General features: G+C 47.0%; 1 protein-coding gene across 1 annotated transcript in view; it reads right to left on the bottom strand.

Moving 5' to 3' along the window:
- The window catches only part of LOC147892863 (DNA-directed RNA polymerase IV subunit 1-like), a 155,049-nt gene extending 139,483 nt beyond the window's left edge, over positions 1 to 15,566 (bottom strand). The window contains exons 1-6 of the mRNA XM_087386802.1: positions 15,477 to 15,566; positions 15,143 to 15,379; positions 13,023 to 13,088; positions 12,715 to 12,912; positions 12,362 to 12,523; positions 12,027 to 12,164 (exon numbers count right to left, since the gene is read on the bottom strand). Of these exons, the coding sequence (XP_087242928.1) occupies positions 12,027 to 12,164; positions 12,362 to 12,523; positions 12,715 to 12,912; positions 13,023 to 13,088; positions 15,143 to 15,379; positions 15,477 to 15,566 (891 nt within the window). The remainder of the gene's footprint in view (positions 1 to 12,026; positions 12,165 to 12,361; positions 12,524 to 12,714; positions 12,913 to 13,022; positions 13,089 to 15,142; positions 15,380 to 15,476) is intronic.
- Positions 15,567 to 27,300: the final 11,734 nt, after the last annotated feature.

Here is a 27,300-nt window from a genome sequence, read left to right as displayed (position 1 = left end):
AGTCTCATTCAGTCCCCTCCTAGCTGTCAGGAGGAGATCGATCGCCAGCCGCTTATCTGGAACGGTCAGGTCAGAGATGCCGAGGGCCTTCAATTGGGGGAGAGATCACATATCAGGTGGGATGGCTGGATGAGGGGGCCAGCCCGGTCCCTTCGAGTTTGGAGGGATACGCACAGACATCTGGAGACGGCTGATCTTGCAGACGCAGCTGGAGGTGCACGTGGAGCCCAGGCGAGACGCACGGAGATCGACGGCGCGATCCCAGCTGATTGGTTGGTTCCACCTGAGCCTCAGGCCCTCGTGCCTGGTGACGTCCGCTGGCTGGGACAGTTCACCCCCCGTGGCATCCCACTGGTGATTGCAGGACGTATGGATGACTCCTCTATCTCCTTCTTCGTGGTTTTTGGGGATGGACGACTCAGGAGAGAGGATGCGCTTATCGACCCCCTACTCCCATGGCAGAGGGTTCGGGTCGTAGGCCTTTTGGGGAAGGTCTGGCGTACCGATCCTAGCATCGAGCAGGACCAGATGTAGCTTTGGCGTCTCTGGCTCTGGGAGGGGCGGGCCTTGTCAGAGCTTGATTGGGACCCAGGAGAGTGGCGGTGGCCAGAGATTGTGACAGGACAGGGGCCGACTTCCTTCTTCGCCTACAGCACGACTCTGGGCAGGCGAGTTCTTGGGAGGATGCAGAGCCGCCCCCCCACCCAGCGGCCCAGTTGCTATGCACAGGGTATTTCCAGGTTCTTTTTGCAGGCATTCTGGAAGGCCTTGTGGGAGAGCTGGCGGCCGCGGAAGATCTCATACTTCCTGTGGCTTCTTGCCCACAAAGGTCTTCCAGTGGGGAGCTGGTTGCGGCAGATAGGCCAGGACGGATGCTGCCAGATTTGCCATGAGGATGAGGAGTCACCAAAACACTGCCTGTGGAGCTGCACTCGCGCCCAGGAAGTGTGGAGGTGGACTTTCGGGATTCTTACTCGCGCAGCACCAGAGCTAGGATTGATCACTTGGGGCGCGTTCTGTTGGTGCAGCACCGCACTTGGTCTTCATCACTTATTCGAGGCATGCCAGCAGGACCCCACTTTCCTTATCACACAGGGGACGTGGGGGCCGCTCGAGGGTATCCCGCAGCACCTAGCAGAGGCTGATACAGGAGTTCGGGAGAGACAGCCAGTCTGGGAGATTATTAGCAGCATTGCAGGGTGGCACATCTGGACCTCGCGCTGCGCACAGATCCTCGGTGGCACCTCCTTATCGACTGCCCAGATCATGACGGAGATTTGGAGCGAGATTATTCATACTCTCAGAGGCCAGTGGGACCAGATTCAGGGAGATTCCCGGGCCGGTCAGGAGAAGCGGAGACGCTTCCTCCGGGCTTGGGACACACAGGGCCTCTTCTTCGAGCAGACTTCGCAGGGCCTTCGGTGGCACTACTCACCACCCCGATGGCTGTTCATTCACACTCGTCTTATCCCTCCGTGAGAGTATGATTTATTCTGTTACCTTTTAGGGCTGTGTCCGATTTGTGAACGCAGCCCGTCAGCTACAAGCTGACCTTTTGTATCTTGTTCTCGAAGTAATATAATTAGCACTGTTTTTTCGGCAAAACTACTGAGTACAATGATGGTAATGCAGAAGACAGTAGCAATAATGGAGAAGATATTGAACGTGATGGTGCTCTAGTAGAAATTGACATAGACATGGCTGATCTTGAGCGGGATCAACACCAAGAGCTTGATGTCTTGGGTAGACACCGGGTGCACACTGGATATGGAGATGAGGACATGGCTGACTTGGCTCTACTTGACCTTTAACTATCAGAGGCGGATCACCCCCCCATAGCAGGCCTTCCTAGAACCACTTATGAGGTGGAAGGCTTACCGTACAGGGGAATGCTCAGACAAGCACGTAGGCATCAAAGGAACATAACACCTACCGACTCTACATCTCAAGAGAGCACACCAGTTACTTTTCCACCATCTTGGTTGCAAGAAGTGGAGGAGGACTTTCCCCTTGAGGATACTCTTGCACACACAGGATTGGACATGGGTGAGCCAAGTACCTCCACATCCCAAAGCATTTCCCCCGTTGATGAGGCACAGGAACTGACAGTACCTCAACATCAGGACTGAGGACCTCCACATTTGAAAATAGCCAGTTGGGTTTGGGAACATGATTATCTTCTAGTAGCAGTAACTGATTTTTTCCTGATTATCTTCTAGTAGCAGTAACATGATTTGCGGATGTATTTGCCTGATCCTACAAAGATCTGAAGGGGGTGCCAGTTGAATTCATGGAGCATCGCATCAACTTATACCCAGATGCAGACCCCGCGATTAGAGGTCAATACCGCATGAATCCCAACTATGGCAAGGCAGTCCAAGCTGATATACAAAAAATGGAGCAAGCAGGGTTAGCCTACCTAGTAGATTACTCAGATTGGCTCAACGGGATTGTCATTGTGTCCAAAAGAGAGACTGGCAAACTCAGGGTATGTGTTTACTACAAGAGTTTGAATGCTGCAACACGACGTGATAGGTTTCCCCTTCCCTTCACAGATAAAGTGTTGGAGAAGGTGGCAGGTAATGCGCTTTACTCATTCTTGGACGGATATAGTGGTTACAACTGGATATAGTGGTTACAACCAAGTTTGAGTCAGAGAACAGGATCAACCAAAGACCACATTTGTCACTCAATGGGGTGCCGCATGTGGGATATTACAAGAGGTTCGTACACTTCTATGCGGATATCATTGTTACGCTGACAGAACTTCTCCAACAGGACCGCTCTTTTGTTTGGGCCACACCCCAACAACTAGCATTTGATAATCTAAAGGACCACCTGGTGAAGGCACCAATTCTCAGACAACTAGATTGGGATGTCATTTTTCGTGTTTTCAAGTGGATGCTAGTGGATGGGCGGTTGGTGCTATATTGGCTCAGCCTAACAAAGACCACAGTATTGACTTGCTAGTCTACTTTGCTAGCCGACAACTTAATGGAGCAGAACGCAATTACAGTACCACTACTAGGGAGAGTCTCATCATGGTTTATACCATGACTAAGTAACATCACTACCTCTTGGGAAACAAGTTTGTTCTCATCACTGATCATCAAGCTCTTACATATATATAGAATAAACCTACTCTTGGCGGGCAGTTAAGCAGATGGATTCTTCTTTTTTAGGAATTTGAATTTGACATTGTGGTGAGGGCTGGCAGAATGCATCAACCTGCAGACCACTTGTCCAGGTTAAGTTCTGGGGAACCTGCCAGTGATATTACATATGAATTACCCGATGCAAGCCTTTTTGGATTGACATCACTACATGATGAATGCTTGTTTGCGGGAGGCTGCTTCCCACCATGGTATTCCAACATTAGTACACTTATTGTCCACAGGTGGCTTCCCTCCCAGTATGACTCCAATAGAGAAACATAAGAGGATCATTCAAGCTGCCCCCTTTAAGTTGATTGCAGGTCAATTGTACAAACTGGGGAAAGACCACATTTAAAGACGGTGCGTGCTCCCTTATGAAACACAAGCTATCCTTGAGGAATCTCACTCAGGCATGGGGGTTGGTGATATGCCACCAAAGGCCACTACTAGAAAGATAAAGCGCGCAGGGTTGTGGTGGCCAAAGTTGTTCCAAAACTGCTATGCTCATGACGCCAATGTGACTTCTGTCAAAGAGGTGGACCAAAGCCTAAGCAACGGGATTATCTTCCCCCTCACCCATCCAGCCTTGTACCACCCTTTTATAGATGGGGATTGGACTTTGTTGGACCCATCTCTCCAGCCACTCGAAGAGGGAATAAGTACGCCCTCGTTGCTACAGACTATGGCAGAAAGTGGGTGGAGGCTAAGACGTTGCCTCATTCTTGTATGATCAAATCATCTTTAGGTTTGGATGTCCCATGGAATTGATGAGTGACAGAGGTACCCATTTTCTCAATGATGTCATTGCTGACCTCATCACCCAACTCCAAATCCTTCACAAGACATCTAGTTCACACTACCCTCGAGCCAATGGCTTGGTTGAGAGCTCCAATCGGACCATGTCTCATATTGTGGCTCGTTTATGTCTTCATTCCTTGGCGGATTGGGATATTCTACTATCAGCCGCTCTTTTTGCGTACAAGACAACATACAAGGCCAGCACTGGATACTCACCATTCCAACTAGTTTACGGCCTCGAGGCAGTTATGCCCTATGAGTTTCACATGAAGACTACTAGAGTCATGGCAGAGATGGACAATAACTTGGAGACATGTACACCTGAGAGATTATGGGATCTCAAAACCTTGGACGAGAATGTCTGCTCCCTGACAGAGCTGCTGCTCCTCCCCGCTCCCTTGCTGCACCCTCTCCCTCAGCCCGTCCCTCCCTCTCTCCCTTGCCCTCAACCCCTCCCTCTCCCTCCCTTCCCCTCCTCCCCTTCAGCCCGCCCCCTTCCAGCCCGCTTCCTCTCCTCCCCCTCTCAGCCTGCTCCCCCGCCCCCTCCCTGCCTGCTCCCCCGCCCCCTCCCTGCCTGCTCCCCCGCCCCCTCCCTGCCTGCTCCCCGGCCCCCTCTCTGCCTCTCCGCCCCCTCCCTGCCTCTCAACCCTCCCTGCCTGCTCCCCCGCCCCCTCCCTGCCTCTCCGCCCCCTCCCTGCCTCTCAGCCCGCCCCCTCCCTGCCTCTCCGCCTCCTCCCTGCTTGCTCCCCCGCCCCCTCCCTGCCTCTCCACCCCCTCTCTGCCTCTCAGCCCGCCCCCTCCTCTCCATCTCCTCCCCCTTCCCTTCACTCCCCGCTCCCTCTCCTCCCCCTCTCAGCCTGCTCCTCGCCCCCTCCCTGCCCCTCCCTGCCCCTCCCTCTCCTTCATCTCCCTCTCCTCTCCCTCTCAGCCCTCCCCCTCCCTGCCTCTTAGCTCGCCCCCTTCCTGCCTCTCCTTCCTCTCCCTTTCCTCTTCCTAGCCTGCCCCCTCCCTCCTTCTCAGCCTGCCCCCCTCCCCTTCAGCCTCTCAGCCTCTCCCCTTTACCCCTCCCCTTCTAGCCCCTCCCCCCCGCTCCCTCCTCACCTCCTTTCCCTATTTTCTAGGCCCCTTTCTCCCGCAGCTTTTTTGGAGCGGAAGGAGCCTCCAAATTGTTAGAGTCGGCCTCCTCACCTCGATTGGCGATGGATACTCCGTCAGCCAATCCTACTCCACCTCCACCGGCCGCGAAAACTATTACCTTTTCTAAAGACGAGTTGCAGCAGCTCAAGAAGGATGTAGAGATTGAATGCTCTACCACGTTGCTAGCACGCATCTTCGGGTCTCACCCCTCCAGATCCCAAGCCAGAGACTGGATGCTTGCGGCTCTCCCCCTAGACCTCACTCCACGATTGTTAGATGTTCATCTTCTGGGACGAGGTTTTTTCAAGGTTGTTTTTGACACTCCAGAGGCTGCGAGCACTGTGCTCAAGGCTGAGTTTTTACACCTGGGACACAGGAAGATCTTCTTTGAAGCCTTTCATATTGGTTTCGACCTAGTGGAGGCAGATAAGGAAATCTTTTCGCTCTTCATCAGATTCCTCGGGCTTCCCCAGGTTTACCATCGACTTCTTTCTGTTATTGGGGAGCATTTTGGCACAGTTGCTAAGATCCCACCCCTCCCTGGGTTGCCATTGACTGTAGCAGAGGCAACCAAGGCCGATGGGGTACCTAGAGTTAGGGTCCTCTGTAAGGATCCTAACCTCAAGATGGACCATGTTATGATCCAGTGCCCGGATGGTTCCTTTTTTCGCCAGAGAGTAGAGATTTCAGGCAGACAGGACCAGTGCAGGATATGCAGGACCATTGGACACTTTGCCAGGGATTGCCCTAGGAAGAAGAAAAGGCCCAAGAAGCCCTCTGGTACAGCTACCGCCCCATGGCCTCGACAGGGGGGACAGGGGGGTGGTTTAGGTCCAGCACTTGCTCCTCGGCCTCGACAGAGGGGTGGTACAGGTCCAACACCTGCTCCTTGACCTTCGCATGGCGGTCCTCCTCAGGATGGTGGTGGTATAGGTCCAGCACCTGCTCCTCGGCCTCGACAGGGGGGTGGTACAGGTCCATCACCTGCTCCTCGACCCCCACCTACCTCAGGGACATGCGACGATCTCCAGTGGGTTCCGGCACGTGTGCAGATCCCTGCTTCAGTTCACGAGGGTACATTAGTGGACTCTGCTTCACCTCGAACTGTCCCTCCAGTCTCACCTTGCACAGTCCGAGACACTGAAGCTTCGACCTCCTCCCTGGTTGCAGCTTCTTCCCTAGATCCAGTAGTGCCAAACGCTCTTCTTGAGGCAATAGAGGTCTCCGCGGCTGGGCAGACACAGGATAGAGAGCAGTCCTCACTTCCTCCCTTGGATAGGGGGAAGGGGATGGTTTACACTATTGATCCTCTTCCCTCAGAAGGGAACCTTCGCACTCCAGTGTCTGGCTTGCTTCACAGGAACTCGTTTTCGGCCCTAGCAGATGGTTCAGATTTCCCAAAGGAGGAGTTTGTGCCCGCTACTTTTGGGGAGCCAGTGATTGGGTTTCCTATTGACAGGGCTTCTTCTTTAGGTGGCAGGGTTCTTTCCCCTGTTGATTTTCCGCCACTTGGTTCCATCCCTCCCTCCTCGAGCAGGAGGTCTTCCCCTGTTGAGGGGTTTGTTTCCGCCACTAGGTCGGGTAAGGTGTTCCACTCTACATCCTCCCGTCGATGAGGATTATTAGTTGGAACATATAGGGCCTAGGTGGCATCCCACATCGCCGCCGTAGACAGCTGATCCGGGATCAGCTTCATCCATGTGTTACTGGGGGTTCCATTGATATCTTATTTATTCAAGAGCACAAGATGGATTCTAGAGATTGTGCCAAGTCAGGCAAATTGCTTTCTGGCCATACTTTTTGGTCGCCTGCCTTGGAAATCAGGGGGGGCACTTCTATTTCAGTTTCGCAGTCGGTTCTCCTCTTAGTTGTTGGACACGGAGTCATTATTCCGTCTAGAGCTCAGTGGGTTATTCTTTTGATTGGAGGACGTAAGGTTCGTATCCTTAACCTGTATGCCTCCAACATTAGAGGGGAACGTGTCCTTATGTGGAAGACTTTGCTCTCCTGGACCCCCATTGTGGATTCATGGGTGATTGGAGGTGACTTTAACATGGTCGAGTTACCATCAGACAAAAAAGGGGGTAGAGAAGGCGGACTTCACTCTTTGGAGAGAGCAGCTTGGGATGCCTTCCTTTTTCACTTCTGTGGTAGAGATACTTGGTGTGATGATGCCTTTCTTATTCAGCCACAGTCCCTCATGTTCTCTTGGTCGAACAGGAGGTAGCAGATGCCTATTCATGCACGCATTGACAGATTCTATGTAGATGACTGGGCACTAGACAGAGGTGGATCGGTATGCATTGCTGCTGGGGTTTCCACTTCAGACCACTTTCCTGTTGTGCTGGCTATCTCAGAGCCTCACTTGAGAGGCCGGTCTGCCGCCATATCCATCACATGTAGCCGCTGCCCTTTCTGGTATTAGCGACTTCTACCGCTCAGTTGCTTGTACCAGGAGACGATATATTCTCAGACGTGAGATTGGTATTCGCCAGCAGTTGGCAGCTTTGCAGAGGGAAGAGCAGAAATGGCCTTTAGATGCTTGGATTCAGGAGCGCCTTGCTGCAGCAAGGGCTCATCAGCATTTATTGCGCTTGATCAGAGAGCAGAGTATGCCTTTCATGCACGGGAGTCCTTCTGGATTCAGATGGGAGGTAGAGCCAATAAACACTTTTTCTCTACTCTTGGCCCTGACATAGTAGAGAGAGTGTATCCCAGCTTATTGACTCACATGGGGTTTTACACACAGAGCCTCATGATGTCTTACGCATAGCTTCATATTTCTATGCCACCCTTCTTACTGCTGATCCTGAGACACATGATAGAGAGGATGCTAGACAGGCTATTTGGCAAAGCATCCCTGTGTTGGTGAATCCGGGCATGCATGTTCTACTCGATGCACCTTTCACCAACACAGAGTTCAGGACTGCACTTTCAACCCTTCACAATTTAGTGTCCCAGGTGAGGCCTATCACACTTCTAGGGACTTGTTACAAGATTTTGGCCAAGGCTATCAGCCTCCGATTGCAGCCACTTCTCCCTGATCTTATTCATGACACTCAGATGGGATTTATGCATGGCATAAGCATTTTTTATAACATTTTTTCTTTCTGGGAAGCTTCAGAGTGGGCCATGCAGAGTCGCCAGAATCTTGCCATTCTACTTTTGGATTTTGAGAAAGCTTATGGCAGAGTAGATTGGGGTTTTTTGGAAGGCACCCTTGTACGCTTTGGCTTTACTGATGCTTGGATCAGAGGTGTTTCCTCTTTGTACAGATCAGCCCACAGCCAGGTACTTATTGGTGGGGTAAGGGGTGAGAGATTTCAGATTTCGAGATCAGTCCATCAGGGATGCCCCCTTGCTCCTTTCCTTTTTTTGTTCGTGGCCGAAGCTATGAGTATCTATGTTAGATCTCAAGTTGACATCTTTGGGCTGAGACTTCCCATCAGAAGGGAAGAGGAGCTACTTGACAGTGAGTTGGCAAATGACACAGCAGTTTACTTGGATGCCACTCCACAGACGCTCACTTCTTTCAGGACAGCATTGGATTTATTTTGCTTGGCAGCAAGGGCGCAGATAAATTGGCATAAATCAAATGGCTTATGGATCAGTGATTAGGACACTCCGGTTTGGGGGCTTGACATAGGATTCACTTGGGTTCAGAGGGGTGAGCCTATCAGGTATTTGGGCTGCCAGGTCGGCTTGGATATTTCTACCATGCAGCAGTTTGCTCCCGTTTTGGAGACCATCATAAGGAAGCTTCTTTTTTGAAGCTCAGCCAAGCTGGATCTTGCCTCTAGAGTTGTGGTGGTCAACCAACTGCTCTTGGCCACGGCCTGGTTTGTTTGTTCATGCTGGTGCCGTTCTAGGGACTGCATCATTCAGCTCAGAAGACCGATCAAAAACTTTCTCTGGAGTGGGCTTGATGGCACAGCAGATGCCTTAGCCAGGGTGGCTTGGGAGACCCTCATCCTCCCTACACAGGAAGGGGGTCTCAATATTATTGATCCAGATTTACAGTGCAGAGCTTTACTTTGCAAGATGGTGGTGTGGGGACTTATGCCAGGGCAGGAACCGTGGAAGGACTTTCTTATCAGCAGCATACAGAGGTGCACACCTTCTTTAGGAGGAGACTGGACGAGCATTGTTAGGTGGATCTTCACCACAGCACACCTCAGATCACCTTCGTCCCCTCTCATGGTTGCCATTCTAAAAGCTTGGGCCAGTTTCATAAGCACTCTTCGGAGGATTCCTCCTTCCTCTCGGGAAGAGATTGATAGGCAACCCATCATGTGGAATGACAATATTTTAGATGATCATGGCAGACCACTGGGTGCCTCACTCTACATGCAGTGGTCCAGATGGGAGAGGGGACCTGCATCTTCTATGGGGTCTTGGAAAGCTTTCCGCAGGCTTCCAGAGGAGACCAAATCAAGGTTGACAGGACATCTCAGAGGGAGTGCAGGGAGGATCTTGCAGATTGAGGCAGCCCTTCCAGAGGTTTGGGTAGACACAGATGATATGCCACTTACTTCCTCCACTTGGGCAGGTACTTTTTCGAGGCGGTGTTCCGCTTCAGGTTTTGGCCTTTCGAGATGCATAGGAGGATGCTTTGGTTTTTAGTGTCCAGGATGGTGGCAGATTGCTCAGGTCCACAGAGGACATCTTCCTTCAGTCTGCTTTTTAGCCTATCAGGGCTGTAGGTCTTTTGGTGCAGGGATCAGATTCAGAGTGGTTCCTAGACCCAGACCCCCGGCCACCGGGTCTTGGAGGCTCTGGCTCTATGGAGGAGTTCCCATCAGGTATTTGCAGTGGGACCCCAGAGAGTGGGAGTGGATTGACGCAGGGCATCGAGAGAAGAGCATCCCCTTCGCTCAGTAGTAGAGGTTGGAGACCTTCCAAAGTTCCTCATTGGGAGACTTTTGATATCACTGCGGATCTACAGAGGTGCTTCTGGAGGAGACTCTGGAAATCCCACAGGAATAGAAAGATCACTATCTTCTTTTGGCTTTCTATCCATGGTGGGATTGCAGTGAACCTTTGGAGGTCCAGGTTCAGAGCCGACCCTACTTGCCCTCGATGCCTTTCTGCTTCAGAGACTATTCAGCATTACTTATGGGATTGCAGACAGGCGAGGACGATTTGGATTGGGGTAGCCAGGATTTTCAGCCACTTTGCCCACTCCCCATTTTTTATGACATGGGGCTCAATGGCTTGGCTTTCTCTTACAGGACCTCAGGTTTTCTATGAGAGAGTTGACTCCTCTCGAGCCATTTCAGTTCAATGTCATCGAATTGAGTCCTGTTCGTTGGATGTGGTACCACACCTTCCTTTTACAGCTGTACATGCCTCTGTGGATACTTCTTGGGAGATTCTAGCGAGCATAGCATCCTGGCATATCTGGAGAGCCAAATGGACAAAGGGCTTGGAGGGTACTCAGGTTCATCCCTTGCACACATTGGCTAGTATCTGGACAGACACCGTACATACTTTGATGGCCGTATGGACGGGTATGCAGGGAGACTCCCGCGCAGCCTCAGCTAGGAGGGATTCTTTCTTCAGGGAATGGAAGGATTCTCCTTTCTTCTCTGAGACTACTATAGGGTTGAGGTGGCACTTTCAGCCTCAGCCTTGGTTGTTTTCCACCTCACTCTGAGGGGGTTTTTTTATTTATCCTTATGATTTCATGATGTATTCCGCTTTGAGCTTGCTCTCGTGGGTTTTTTCTCTTACTTAATAGAAGTCTTTTTCTTGGAAAAAAAAAAAAAACCTTGGACGAACATCGTCATGAAGCAGTCTTCGCTCAAGAATTGTGGCAGAAAAGACAGAGAGCATGGCATGATTGCAACCATGATGGTGGAAAAGGTGCCTGCATATCTTCCTAAAGTGGTTTAAAGGTTGTAGCATCATTTGACGACAGTCTGTTTGCCCTTGTGGGCCTACTTGAGCATTCCTTGGTAGGATAATCCTTTCCACCTCATAGGTCATTCCTAGAAGATCCTCTGTAATTGTAAGATCTGTATCAGATACGTAAAGTTATAGCAACTTGAGACCTCGCCATATTGCTTGTGAGCTTCCACATCACGTAGAGTGTCCGTGCCTCCAGATTAGATGTGTACGACTCCTCTTGGTCCTCTTGTCTGGTCGTTGTCCCCTCCAAGTCCTTCATCATTGTCACGTTGGTTGACACAACTAGCCCTCCTCCAAGTGCACCTCCATATTTGCAGCTCGAAAAAAGTGGCCTCCAGCGGGTCAGATCGCCTCGAATGTCAGCCTTGTCTATTGTCACCTCTAGCAACCACATGGTTGCTTGGTCAAGTAGCGAGTCGCATAGTCATTCCAATGCACTGAAGTAATCCTTTTACATGGTCTGTTTTGGTCAAAGACTATAAAGCCATGCATCATCATGGTTTTTCAAGGTGCAGTCTCATTAACTTCAGGTATGCAGCTTGGACATTGTTCATCGCTCTCAGTACAGGCCTGCAGATGCTTAGTTGGGAGATCATTGCTAGGATCACTGCCTGGCACAATTGGAGGAGTAAATGTAAGGAGTCAGGTGCAGGTTCACCCATGGCCATCAAAGTTGGATAATGTCAGTCCATAGGGTGCACAAATGGTCCAGGTGCAGGGGCCACCTAGAGCAGTTTCAATTAGGAGGAGGCTCTTTCTCAGGGAATGGAGAAACAGTACCTTTCTTTTTTGAGTCTTATTTGGCATGGTCTGGAACTTTCAGCCACAGTCTTGGATTTTTCAGGTTTTATATGGTCTTTTGATGCCATGACTTCTTTCATGCTCTGCATGATGTACCTTGGGTGCTTTATTCTTGGTGTTTATTCTCATACTTATTCCTCAAAATGTCATCTTCCCTTGGGTGATTTACTCTTGGTGTTTTCTCTCATACTTATAGAAATCTATTCCTCGAAAAAAAAAAAATACCTTGGAGGTGCTGAGATACTCGGAAATCTTTGCTTGGAGAACAATGCACTCCTGATGTGTGGAATAAAATCCTGGACATGCATGTTTAAATGCATTGCTCTTGGACAATACTTCTGCAATCTTTCGAGTTCGTAGGCTCTGCAAAGAGAGGACAATCAAACCAGAAGGAAACTGTACTCAGCAGATGCATGCATGAGCACAGGAATGCAGAAAATGGAAAGCTTGTGATCATGTACGTTGGAAATGAAGCAGACATATCTTAAAACAGATATTATCCTCATGGATATTTTGGAAGGATATTTTGGAATAATTCAACTGAAGTGATAATTGCTTACATATTCTAGTTTCCTTAAAGGAAACTGAGATTTATCTCCCTCCACAACCCTCAGGCAGTTTGGAGGTACAGGGAACTCTTTCAAAAGCAAAGCGTGAGGCTTTGAAATAAATCCAATGTTTTTAATTGTATCCTTTGACATTTTCTCCACAATTCTGAGAGCCTAAAAAGTAGCATTAAAACCATTAAATACTTTCACAATTGCGCCAAAATATTCCAACATCAGAAATCTAACCGCTTATCCTGTATTTCAATGCAGAGATGGAACTGGAAAATTCATAAATTCAAATATGAGAGATTAATAATTTCTACTGAAGATTCGGGTCAGTGGTAGCATATAATTCATGACTCAACCTCAATAGGTAGAAGTGGTCGTGAAAGCCTGGGACTTGGTCCGTGTTCCATACTCCTGTCAATGAAGCTCCAAAAATCAGATGGGAATGCTGAATTTCCAGGATGGACGTTAATCTCTATGGTTTCAACACACTGGTCTTTGACCTTCTTGGGAACAACTTTGAACTTCAACTCAGGATACTGCATGTCAGAATTTTCCTGTTCACATTATTCCAGTATCAAATTATTTTAGGGGAAAAAATGTGGTATTCTTATTTTTCTCTTTTCCCCTACAACTAAGAAAGAAATTCATTTGAAATCCATTTTACCCCACAGTATCTGCATATCACTCCTGCTTTCAAAAGCTGTGCTGATGACTGGTATGGCTTTTCTGTCTGCATTAAAACATGTGACAAACTTGAAAATTGCAAACTTTAATAGATTATCTTATGATATCCATGTGTAAGTAATGCTTTGAATCAAACCAAAATAAATTCCTATCATGAAATGTACAAATTTCCCTCAATGACCATAATTTGTATCACATTTTGCAGAGCATTCTTAGGATTTCCCCCCACTCTTCTATGAAAAAGAACAAATCACCAACCCCATAGGAAAGCTGGGAATTCGATCCGCTGGAGAAGATGTACAAGAATGCAGGAAAAAAAGGACCATTGTGCAACATGGTTGGGATAGGAAAGCATGACCAAGCTCCCGATCCCCCTTTTCTAGCCTCCCTTGCCCCCTCCCCCTCCCTCTTTTCCACCTCTCCACCTGCTCCCCCCTCCTGCTCCTGATGCAGTAGGGTGTACCTCTCCAGTGATATTTCACAGTCCCTCCTATAGGCCTCTCCCCCTTACAGGCTTCTTCACGTCCCCCTTGAGCCTCTCCACTTCTCCCGATGGATCCACCTGTTCTGGCAGGGTGTACCTCCCTACCGCACAATGTTCCAGCCCTCCTCTGCCCCTCCGCTTCTCTGTCCTCAGGAGGATACTCTCCCACCACCCTTCCAAGCCCCTTCTCATCCCCTGGTTCTGGAAGCACCTGGCCCTCTTCTTCTTCCCATCCTCAACTCTTCTCTTCACTCACCTTTTCTTTTTCCTAGATGACCCTGCCCTTGCCCTTCCATTCCCCCCCACACCCCTCCCCTTCCAATTTTCCCCTTGTCCCTTTGGCTGGTTTTTAACCCTTGCCATGAACCTTGTCTCTTCCTGTCCCCCTCTTGGCATTGTCATCTCTTTGTTGACAATGTCGGAAGCTTTCCTGTCTGCATTACTGCTCTTTCACAGTTACCCGTGGTCTAGAGAGAGGGTCCCTCACAGCAAATCCCTGCAATCTCATTGCAGCTATTACTCAAAGATCAGGTGGAGAGATTCATATGAAACTCCAAAATTTGGCAATGGTGGTCTGCATTACTGACCTCATTCCAATCCGCATGCATGTTTGGTATTGATTTTAAGCAAGACTAGGTCTCAAGACTCAATAAGTTACCGTTTATGAACTCACTTTTGAGGAGACTACCCATCTCTTGCTCCGATTGAGTCCTCCCAACCTAAAGAATCGCCTTGTGCCCCTCCTGGCCTTGGTATCCTGGATTTACATGGAGATGAAGCACCATATACCACCTTCATGATGAGTTTTCACTTCCTAGGATTATCACAAGATTTGTTAGGAAATGGAGTCAAGATGAGTCAGTTTGCTGTGTTCTAGTGAGTCCTAGTCTAGTGTGTCCTATGGATGCCACATGTCACATTGGGATTTATCCCATATGCATTGGTGTTCATATGTGTCTATTGTGTCCTATGGATGCCACATGTCACATTGGAGTTATCCCATATGCATTGGTGTTCATATGTGTTTGTGTACTTTATGGACATATAGGAATTGTAAAGTCTTTCGTGATCCTACTTTCTCTCTGTTTGGCTTTTTCAGGCGTTCTCTGCAGCAATCTTTCTTTGATTGCTTGCAGACCTGCTGCATAGATCATGAGGTCTTTTTGGCATATACTGAAATTTTCAGTTGATGTAATTGTAGCACCTTGTTTTGAGGTTGCTACTCATGTAATATAATCAATCAAAGATTTCACCCCAAAAAAAAAAAGAGTGCTCTCTATATAAGAGCTGTACTTGTCAGTGTCAAATCAATCAAGTATCAAGCTGCAAGCTCTTTGGTCTACATGTGAGTACTTTCATTTGTTCATTGCTTAGTCATTTCATTTCCATTTCATTATGTCTTTCTTTGAGTATCATTATCTCTCTCCCTAGCCTACCCTCTCTCTCTCTTTCTTCTCCACCATGTGCCTTCATGTGGTATCAAAGACTCCTTTCCACTTTCCCCTTCCTCTTGCTCTACCTAGAGGATGAGAAAAGCCCGCAAATGGAATCTCCCCTCTCCTCCAAGTCTCCCTTCCCTTAGCCTCACCTTTGGGAGCTGTTGGAGCTACATCAACCGTTCCTTTAGCCTCACCATGGTTCCTTGCCATCAACTGCCCCTTCAGCTCCAAATGCTTTGCCAAGATCTGCTTCTTTAGCCTCGCCATCAGCTGCAAATCAGGCCACACAGCCTGGCGTACACAGTCCGCACAGTCCGTACGAACTGTGCCAGCCCTTACAATCTTCCCGCCAGGCCTCCGTAATGCTCTCGGGACTACTACCCTCGTTTGCTGTGCCGTACCAATCTGTACAACCTGCCCATACACCCGCCATTTTTGCTCATTGCCTACGAGATGCGTGCCATTGCTGCTCTCTGCCTCCTCTCCTCCAAATGAGCTGAACTATTCTCACTTTTTGTTGCTCCATCTCTATCATTATGACGTCTCTTTCCTCCAACTCATTGCTCGTGGAGAAGTTCAAGCAGGAAGGATGAAGAGACATGGCGGTAGGAGAATGCCAAGCTAACTAGGAACGGAATGGAAATATGGAAAGCATAATGGAAAGGCAAAATGGAAAGAAAATGAAAGGACAAGTGCTAGGCAATGATAACCAAAATACTCACATGTAGATAGCTTGATGTTGACTGATGTGATAGACAATAGACAAGTACAACACTATAAAGTGTGCCATTAGACTCTAGAAAGTCACAATGTCTATGGGATATCTCCCAATATGACATGTGGCATGTTTAGGACTCACTAGACTATAAAACACTCATTTTAGACTCACTTTGGCTTCATATTCCAACACCCCCCATGAAGGCAAGGTGAGAGACTACTGGAATGGAACCAAGAACAGAGAACATGAAGTGACAGTCATCAAACTATGCACCCTACGTAACTCAAAGGCTAAAGTCTGAGCATGTTCAGAGGTTGATTCAAGCACTCTCATGGCTTGAGACTCAACATGCTCAGAGGCTCATGTTATAGCATGGCTACATGACCAGCTCATAGGTCTAGGAATACACCAACATCCTGGAACTCAGCCAGGCCTGATAACGAGACCTATCAAAGCCAATACATATGGCTCCCACAGTACATCCCACCTTGGCTTCATAACAGGACATGTTAGGAAGCCACACACCAAAATAGGAAAACCGATACATCTTTTTAGGAGGACTATCCAAGGCAGAGGACCTTTAGACTCAATGAAAACCAAACACTCAATACATATCATTTTAGGGGGACTACCCAGGGCAGAGGACCCCAAATACATCAAGCTGTAGGAATAATAAATCAAAAACAAAAGTCCCGATCATCAGGTACATAGACCTCTAAATAGATCTCTTATGATAAGAGATGTCCTCCAAGTAGCCACTGCACACGTGTGCACATCCCTGCGAGACGATGACAATGTCAAAAAAGCGCTAGGCAGGAATGCCCCAAAAGATGTGTCGGTAAAGTCCATGGGATAGCTAGATGGAGCACTCACATAGTGACTCTCAAAATGACTAAGGGAGAGTCATCAATGTTGAAGTAGAGGCTGGAGGTGTCACGAGCACTCGGAGAGTCAGTCAAAAGTGGAGCTCGGGCACCAAGGACAATCGGGCAATAATCAGAGAAGTCGGAAAGTGTTTGGAGCTCACATCAAGCTCGAATCAGCTCCAATAGAATGTCAGGCAAAAGGAGTAAATGGCGGGCTGGAGAAGAGGTCAACGATGAAGAGGATGGACAGCTCCACGTTGAGCTAGCTGCATCATGCTTGGGCTGTCAAATCGTTGAGCTCCAAAAAAAAATTCGTGCGCAGAAACAAATTTCGTCACTTCTTGCAAGGGCTGTAACTTTTCACAAAAAACTCAGATTGCAATGATGTAAAAACAAAATTTGTAGTACTCAAGGTCCTCTACAACTTTGATGAAGACAGAAAGCCATGATTCTCCTTCTAGATCTGGATAGAAGTGTCACATCGTCCGCAGGTCATAGAAAGATGTAGTTGAAGGAAGAAGAAGAGAGGTGGTAGATTATAGCGTGGAGAAGAGAGCTCAAGGAAGGAGAGAAGAGGGCAGCCTTGCAAGGAGGAGAAGGTAGACTAGCTTCATTGGCCTCCTTTACCTCAACCTCTTGGAAGGTAAAGGGAAAGGGAAAGAGAGAGCAGGGCTAGGAACATGACTATGGAAAGGCAAAATGGAAAGAAAATGGAAGGACAAGTACTAGGCAATGATAACCAAAATACTCACATGTAGATAACTTGATGTTGACTGATGTGATAGACAGTAGACAAGTACAACACTATATAGTGTGCCACTAGACTCTAGAAAGTCACAATGTCTATGGGATATCTCCCAATATGACACGTGGCATGTCTAGGACTCACTAGACTATAAAACACACCTAGAACACTCATTTTAGACTCACTTTGGCTTCATATTCCAACAAAGGATTCCCTACTTGGCAAACTAAGGTTCAGTTAGTGCTAGCCTTTGTCATGGGTGAGTCTGCTCCTCATGAAAGAAAATGTATGGGATGCTATTGAGGATGACACTCCCACAACGGATCCTCAACAACTTAAGGCATGGAAGCAACAAAACTTAAAAGCTATTGCTGTCATCGGACTTTGCGTCGATAATACTTTGATTCGTCACATCGACTTCAAATCAACAGCCAAGGAGATATGCGCATGTCTCAAGAATCTTTTCGGTAACAAAATCACAAACTCCAAGGTTTTCTTCAAGTTGCAATTTTATAATTTGAATTGGAGGATAGTGATACCTTGAGTGCACATTTAGCAAAAATGTAATCTCTGAAGGAACATGGTGGACAGAGGGAGAGAGAGAGAGGGTAAACTAGGAAGAGAGGAAGAAGTGATACTCAAAAGGAGACATAATGAAATGGAAATGAAATGACTAGAGCAATGAACAAAAATGAGAGTACTCACATGTAGACCAAAGATGTTGTAGCTTGATACTTAATTGATTTGACACTAGACAAGTACATCTCTTATATAAGAGCACACACACACATATGAACACCTATGCATATGGGATAACTCCCAATATGACACGTGGCATCCATAGGGACACACTAGACTAGAACTCACACTAGAACACACCAAACTAACAGTTGGCTTCATATTCTAACATCCCCCCATGAAGTCAAGGTGAGAGACTACTGGAATGGAACCAAGGACAGAACATGACAACGACGGTATCTACTACTCTGTGCAATGTCTAAACTAGACATGGCTCTCATGCTAACTCAGAGGCTGAAGTCTGAGCATGGTTCAGAGGTCACACTGAGCACTCACATGGCTTTACATCCCAAACATGACTCAGAGGCTCATGTCTCAGCATGGATGCATGAACAACTCAGAGGTCTAGAAGACCAATGCACCAACATCCTGGAACTCATATGCCAGGCCTGATAACTAGACCCTATCAATGCCAATACATGGCTCCCAGAGTACATCCCCCTCTTGACTCCAAGAACTAACTAAGAACATGGAGCCACACACCATAGATATAAAAGAAATACATTATTTTAGGAGGACAATCCAAGGCAGAGGACCTTTATTGACTCTTCAAACATTCATTTTTGAGGGACTGCTCAAGACAGAGAACCTTTAACTCAAACATATAAAAAAATATAAAAGATTTCATTCATTTTATGCATAGCAAGGGCAGAGAACCCATGAGCCCATAGTAGCTACCACACAAGAGTGTGCACATCCTAATGCAAAGAGGTATGTCAGTCGAACCAGGCGAGAATGCCCTCGAATGATGTGTTGATAAAGGCCATAGGAGCAGCTACCGAGGGAGATCACGTCATGACTCTCAATGTGCCGATCGGAGAGCCATCGAATGCACAGAAGAGGCTCAAAAAAATGAGCGAAAGTGCTCAAGGGAGCTACCCAGTTAAAGATGCAAATCGTGCGCAGCTCAAATCAGATTCGTGAGCACCAACAAATCAGGGGCACCCGCAAATCGAGAGCAAAGTGAGGGCAGCTCAGCTCAGTGCCTCATGTGCATTTGGACAGGCAATGAGTAGTAGAGATGGCGTACCAATCAAAGCAGTCACAGAAGTGTACCGAGATCAGAGAAATGATATTTGACTGTTCGGGACAATCAAACACAGCAATGTCGTAATGTCGAAGATGACGAGGAGTGAAAAAAGTATTCCCCACTGTCAAAAGCCTCAAGTCAATGTACCAGAGTGTCGGTACAGTCGAGATGACTTGTGGGAAAGCTCGAGAAGCTCAAATCACTATTGGAGGTCACGGAGTCCAAATCTGAGTAAAAAATGCTAAAAAATAGCCTAAAACTGCTCGCAATCGCCTTCTGACAAGTTGTACGGACTCCTTGCACAGTCGTGCATCCACCTGCAATGGTCTGTACGGGCATATGGACAAAAAATTTGAAAATTTTTCCCCTCAAAATGGTGCGGGACAGGGCCGTTCATGTTTGGACAGTGCCAAAATGTCAAAAAACGTCAAAATCGGACTTCATAAGGTCAAAAAACAACCGCTGGACTGCTCCAAAACAAGTTTCTGGCGACCAACTGACAAGAAATGTCCCGCCAATGCTGAGGGAGAACCACGAATTGATGCGGGAGTGAGAAGAACTCACAAACGAGGACCAGGAGCAATCACTAGGACACCCGAGTACTTGATGGCGAGGAACCATGGCGAGGCTAAGGGAAGGGAGGCTCTAAAGAGACATGGTAGCTAGCTAGGAACGGAATGGAAATATGGAAAGCATAATGAAAGGCAAAATGGAAAGGAAGGAAAGTACAAGTGCAAGGCAATAACCAAAATACTCACAATGTATTGATAGCTTGATGTTGACTGATATAATAGACAATAGACAAGTACAACACTATATAGTGTGACACTAGACTCTAGAAAGTCACAATGTCTATGGGATATCTCCCAATATGACATGTGGCACGTCTAGGACTCACTAGACCATAAAACTTTTTTTTTTTGTGAAAAGAAATATTTTATTGCTGTGAAATAATTACATTCATAGTTACTCCAAAAGCGGAGTAACTACTACTCAACCGAAAATCTCAATATAAGCCATATATACATCATGATCAATCAAATGAGTCTGAAAGAAATCATAAAACGATTGCCGCAGAGATCGTTTGAAAAAAACTAAAGATGAAAAAGTAGGATCACCAAAGACTCTATGATTTCTGTCCATCCATAGAGTCCAAAGTGCCCAGTAGCACACCCAAACAAAAAATAAATCAAAACCCTGTCTAGCGGGATGAAAACCAAATAACCAGAAGAACCTAGCAAAAATAACAGTAGGAAATCTCGCTCGAAGCCCCTGATGAATGAGAGCGAGGAAATCACAAGTATGTGGACAGTGCCAGAAAATGTGTGGCACAGATTCAGCAAGATGTAGACATCTGTGGCAAACAACCGGGGCAATATGTCTATGCGCGAGTAACTGCCCAGATGGAAAAATGCCAAGTAGGACTCGCAAGAGGAAAAGTCGTTGCCGAAGAGGGACTTATAATGCCAAAAGAGATACAGCCGCTTTTTCCACCACTTTGATGGGCGATCCATATGCCAAACAGAATTGGCTCTGTCAGAAACCCAAGACGGAGGTAACAACACTTTATACAGAGAAGGCACTATGAATTTTAGAAAAAGTGATATATTCAATTCAAAACGAATCATACAACAGGTGGGAGAGAAAGTACTCTATCCCTAGCCTCAACATGTGGCAAAAAAGCCATGGTGGTGGTCTAAAATGCCACGAGAAGGCACTATGATATGTGATAGCTTCAAAGGACGGGTTGAAGAAGAGAAAGAATGAAGAGTCCAATCCTCAAGCCTATCCTGAAGTTCCAAGCGAGGTACTGGTAAGAAAGGTTGAAGCATTTCTGAAATTTTGTGCCATAAAGGACGGTAATGAGCTCCCAAACCATACTTGCTAGCAACCGCAGAAAAAGATAAAAGAGTGCCATCATCCTGAAGTACATCCACCACAAAAGCAATACCTTTGAAAGATATAAAATAAGAACGCTTGGGTTCTTGTATAGCCAAAGGAGGGTGAAATACTTTGGAACAATAAATATTCTCAGCCCTCAAGGAATTTCCCCCTACCATTCCATTCCAAGTGGGATAAGATATGCTTCTAATCAAGAAGCAAACAAGAGACAAAAGGGCAGCCTCTGATCTTGCCTTGAATAGAGCCAACTAGAAAATCCCACTGTGTAGGCTGCCAATGCCCAAAAGCAGAAGTATCAATATGCATCAAAAGAGAGCGGATCATATAAGCCCAGGGCTGATTCCCTTGCACAAACTGCAACATCATTTTTCCCCTATGAGCAATTATATGCATTTGAATATTGAGTATGTTCAAACCCCCGTGCATCTTTGGAGAACAGAGACGATGCATAGAGAGCAATCTGAGACTTTTCTTGCCATTTTTTGAACGCCAGAAAATCTCCATGATAGCATACATAAAGGAAACCAGATCTGCTTTAGTAAACATGATGAGGGGCAGATAGAATCGTATGTATGCTATCAAAATGGATTGCATTATTCGCAAACGAACATGTAATGGCCAAGTTGCAAGCTTCCAATATTCAAGTTTTTTTCTCAGCTTTGTGAGCACCCAATCAGTTTGTTGAGAACGAGTGAGTCCCCAACCTAGAGGATAGCCAAGATGTCGAATCAATTGAGAAGATGGAACAATTTCCCGAGGCCATAAAAGACTATGCCAATCTTTAGCATGCAATGGCAATAGCTTGGATTTCTGAAAATTCACATGAAAACCAGCAGCTAAGCCATATGTGGAAAGGGCCTGCATAATCAAAGAGAGATCGCTTTGAGTATTTTTCGGGGTAAAGAAAGAATCATCAGCATATGCTTGAGCGATCAAGCTACGGCTGCCAGGAATTTCCAATCCATGCAACATGCCAGTGTCCAAAAGGTGGTCCATATATTAAAGCATTGGATGAGTGGCTATGGCAAATAGTAAAGCATTGAGGGGACAGCCTTGCCGAACACAACAACCAAGAGTCCAGGTTGTAGAAATATCCCCTGAAAGTATGCAAGCAGCTTTACTATCTTGATATAGCCAATTGATAACTTGCTGCATTTTTGTGCCAAATCCCAAGGCCTCCATCGTTTGTGAAATAAAGTCCCACTGAACAGTATCAAAAGCTTTGGCAATATCAACTTGCAATAGCAAAACATCTTGCTGCACATATTTGGCATATTCTATTCCAACATAGGCATTAGCAATGTTCTCTGTGATATGCCTACGAGGAACAAAACCATATTACGCAGGATGCAACCCGTCATGCAAATAGCCTTTTATTCGATCAACAATCATTTTGGTAGTAAATTTGTAAATGACTGGCATAAGTGTGATAGGTCTCCAATCAGCCAAAGATTCACAGATTTGCTTTTTTGGAAGGAGTTTAACAAGACCTCTCTTCCATGTGTCTGGCATTTTCTGATTTTGCCAAGCAGAATTTACCATATGCAGCAAAGTATGCTTCAAAAGTGGCCAATATTCTAAAAAAAACTCAACTGTAAGACCATCCCATCCTGGAGATTTCCATCTACCACAGGATTTGATTGCATCTGACAATTCCCTTTCAGTAAAAGGTTCCTCCAATTCCAAAGCTTGAGTAGTGGAGATAATAGGAGAAACATGCTGTAAAAGTAAATTTCTTGCAGACAAAACCTGCTGCCAGGGAGGATCTGCATAACCAAATTGCTGAGAGAAATGATGTACACAAACAGAAGCAAGCTGTGACCGTGATGTAGTCCATGAATCATCAGGCATAAGCACCCTGCAAATGTTTGCTTTTAATCTCTTCTTTTTTTTTTTTTGCAAAAAGAGACTTCTATTAAGTAATCAAGAAAAACTGTTAGAGCAAGCTCCATACGGGATACATCATGCAATGCACAAAAAGCTCAAGAGCCAAAAAGAAAGGATTGAGGCTGATAGTGCCATCTCAATCCGGTAGAAACCTCCGAGAAAAAGGGAGAACCTCTCCAAACTCGAAGAAATATAGTCCTTCTAGAAGAGGCTGCCCGTGAAGGACCCTGTATGCTAGCCCATATGGCTATCAAAGTGTGAACCGTGTCAGACCAAATACCCATGAAGACCTGTAATGGGTGTATCTGGGTGCCATCCAAGGCCTCAGTACATCTAGCTCTCCAAATATGCCAAGAGGAAATGCTAGCCAAAATCTCCCAAGAGGTGTCCACTGAAACATGAGAAGCTCTGAAGGGAGTAAGTGGTGCATCCTGTAGAGAGCAGGGCTCTATCAACTGCCAGCGAACCGAGAGTGCCCAAGAAGAAGGCTCACCCTCATAAAACACCTGGGGCCCGGTAAGAGATAACCATGCGACCGAGCCCCAAGTCATGAAGAAAGTGGAAGTGTGAAAGATGCTGAGTATCCGAGCAACCCCTTTCCAAACAGTCCTCGCCTGACTGCAGTCCCAAAGGCAATGTCGCACTGACTTCCCTGCAGAATGGCATCGAGGACAAGTGGGATCAGCCCCAAATCGTGATCTCCACAAGTTCACTGCAATCCCTCCATGAATAGAAAGCCAAAAGAAAAGAGTGATCTTTCTATTTTGGAGGGATTTCCAGAGCCTCCTCCAGAAATTTCTACGCAAGTCTGCGGTGATGAAGAAGCTTTCCCAATGGGGGGCTCTGGAGGGAATCCAACCCCTACTATTCAGCCGAAACCTCCTGGCATTACCAACCGTGAAACGAAAGAAGGGAATCCCCCTCTCTCGGTGCCCATGATCTATCCATTCCCACTCTCCTGGGTCCCACTGCAAGCACCTGATAGGTGCACCTCCATATAACCACAACCTCCAGGATCCCAAGGCCAAGAGCAGAGGGTCAGGGTCTAAGTACCACTGCAAGCCCGCTCCAAGGTCCACAAAACCAACAATCCTGACAGGCTGAAAGGCAACCTCAAGAAGAATGCCATTCCCCGAGACCTCGGAGAGCGATCACCTGTAAAGGAACTGATGTCCTCGAAAAAGCCCCCATCCAAGTGGTGGAAGTAATAGGCAGCTCAACTGTCCATTCCACCGGGATGGCTGCATCTATCTGCTGAATCCTACGTGCTACCCCTTTGAGGTGACTCACGCACTGCAGTCTCTGATCCACAGGTAGCCTGATAAAAGATTTCCAAGTGCCTACTGTGTAGGCGGGGCCTCTCTCCCATTTAGACCACTGCATGTAATGGGAAGTGCCCAGTGGTCTGGCATGCTCGTCGAGAATACTATCATTCCAAATGATCGGCTGCCTATCAATCTCTTCGATGGTAGAAGGTGGAATCCTTCGAAGAGTGTTCCTGAAGCTCCCCCAAGCTTTCAGGATGGCAGTCATGAGAGGAGAGGCAGGAGATCTGAGAGGGACTGATGTGAAAATCCATCGAGGGCTGTCCACCCAATCATCTCCCAAGGTTGGTGTAAAGCCTGAATGCGTCCAAGAAAGAAATCCTTCCAAGGTTCCTGCCCAGGCATGAGTCCCCTCACCACCACCTTACAAAGCAAAGCCCTACACTGCAAGTCCGGGTCAATGACATTAAGGCCCCCTTCACATGTAGGGAGAATAATAGTCTCCCACGCCACCCTTGCTGCAACATCTGCTGTGCCATCAAGTCCACTCCATAAAAAATTCCTGATTGGTCTGATGAGCTGAGTGATGCAATCCCTAGACCGGCACCAGCAAGAACACACGAAAAAGGAGGTGGCCAAGAGAACCTGGTTCACTACCACAACTCTAGATGCAAGGTCGAGCTTGGCAGAGCTCCAAAAAAGGAGCTTTTTCCTTATACTTTCTAGTACTGGGGCAAATTGCTGTGCTGGAGAGATGTCCAATCCTACCTGGCCTCCCAAATACCTGATAGAAACACCCCTCTAAATCCAAGAAAAACCAATGTCAACTCCCCAGTCTGGAGTGTCCTCATCACTGATCCAAAAGCCAAAGGATTTATGCCAGTTAATGTGTGCACCTGCAGCTGAGCAAAAGATATCCAAGGCTATCCGGAAAGAATCAAGTGATTGCAAGGAGGCCTGAATAAAAATAGCAGTGTCATCAGCCAACTCATAGTCAAAAAGCTCCTGCTCCTATCTCAAGGGCAGCCTCAGCCCAAAAAGCTCAGCTTGAGATCCAAGGAAGATACTCATAGCTTCTGCCACAAAAAGAAAGAGGAAGGGGGCTAAAGGGCATCCCTGACGAACTGATCTGGAAATCTGAAACCTGTCACCCCTTACCCCTCCAATCAAAACCTAGCTGTGGGCTGATCTGTAAAGGGAGGCCACCCCTCTAATCCAAGCATCTGAAAATCCAAACCGTAGAAGAGTGCCCTCAAGAAAACCCCAATCTACTCTGTCATAGGCTTTCTCGAAGTCCAAGAGTAAAATTGCTAGCCTCTGTCCACTCTGCATAGCCCACTCTGTGGCTTCCCAAAAGGAAAAGATATTATAAAAAATGCTCCTGCCATGCACAAAGCCTGTCTGAGTATCATGGATGAGATCTGGAAGAAAGGGCTGTAGTCGGATGCTGATCGCCTTGGCAAGGATTTTGTAAAGAGTGCCCAAAGGAGTGATGGGTCTCCAATGGGATACAAAATTCCTGTTGCCACCTTTCGGGATAAGGTGAATGAGTCCCTCAGTCAGTGATTCAGGCATCTCGCCCGAGTCCCAAATGCCCTGCAGGGCTGAAGTAATATGATCACCTATGATATCCCAAAAGGCTATAAAAAAAGAGGGAGTAAGACCATCGGAACCAGGGCACTTGCTCTTTTAATCTCTTCTGATGTAAGCTTTTAAAAAAAAATTTGGAAGAATAGCCTTTATTTGTGAAAGCTCTTTGTCTTGCTCTAGTCTCCCATTTAGCAACTTTCCTGCGATCATTGATTTGGAAATAGCCTGGCAAAGTATTGTTTGCTCATGCAAGGACAAAAGATGAAAGTGAATGAGTTCAGTGAGGTCTTGGTAAGTTAATTTAGCCCGAGTAACAGTTTCCCTCAGAGTCTTCATGTAAGACTTGCCATAACCTCTGATTACAACTTGCATTTTGGAAACAAAAGAATCCCATGCATTATCAATATCAAAGTACTAGACTATAAAACACCACCTACACCACCTAGAACACACAATTTTCACTCACTTTGGCTTCATATTCCAACACCCCCCCATGAAGGCAAGGTGAGAGACTATTGGAATGGAACCAATAACACAACATGACAATGACGGTCATCAAAACTGTGCATGCCGATCTAGAACTAGACATGGCTCCCACACAATCTCAGAGGCAAGTGAGCATGGCTCAGAGGCTCATCATGCATGGATGCATGATCAACTCAAAGGTCTAGGAGACCAATGCACCATCATCCTGGAACTCTCAAGCCAGGCCTCATAAACAAATAGACCTATCAATGCCAATACATGGCTCCCACAGTACATCCCCCCTTGGCTTCATAACAAGACATGTTAGGAAGCCACACACCAAAATAGGAAAACCAATACATCTTTTTAGAAGGACTATCCAAGGCAGAGGACCTTTAGACTCAATGACAACCAAACACTCAACACATATCTTTAGGGGGACTACCCAGGGCAGAGGACCCCAAAATACATCAAGCTGTAGGAATAATAAAAATAGATCTCTTAGGAGTAAGAGATGTCCTCCAAGTAGCCACTACACATGTGTGCACATCCCTGCGAGTCGATGACGATGTCGATGAAGCACTAGGCATGGATGCCCCAAAATATGTGTTGGTGAAGTCCATGGGGTAGCTACATAGAGCGGTCATGGCATGACTCTTAAGATAGAAGATGGAGAGTCACCTAAAAATTGATGTAGAGACAGGAGGTGCCACAAGGACTAGTAGAGTCACTCAATGTGCAAGCCTAGCACCACAGGCAATCAGAGAAGTAATCGGAGAACCCGGAAGTAACCGTACCTCACATCAAGATCATATTTCTTTATCTTCTTGCTGCAAATTAGTGTGGAGTCTACACACCGTATAGAAGGCAGATGAGGTGTGCAATGTGGCAGCTCGAATGGCAAGAAGATAAAGCTTCATGGGCAATAGGAGAAGCTGTGTTGGCAGCTACAGCTGAGCTTCGTGGGCACCAACTAGAGCAGAAAAAGATGGAGGTGGAGATCAAGATAGTGACAGTAGGCTGGAAACTATCATCCCGTGAACTCAAGAACAAAATCTGCGCACAGGAA

This window comes from Dipteris shenzhenensis, chromosome 16 (genome assembly GCF_047967505.1).
Source record: "Dipteris shenzhenensis isolate YYH24624 ecotype China chromosome 16, Dip_SZ_1.0, whole genome shotgun sequence".
NCBI lineage: Eukaryota > Viridiplantae > Streptophyta > Polypodiopsida > Gleicheniales > Dipteridaceae > Dipteris > Dipteris shenzhenensis.
The sequence above is the reverse complement of the archived record's forward strand: the minus strand, read 5'-3'. Positions and strand labels throughout refer to the sequence as shown.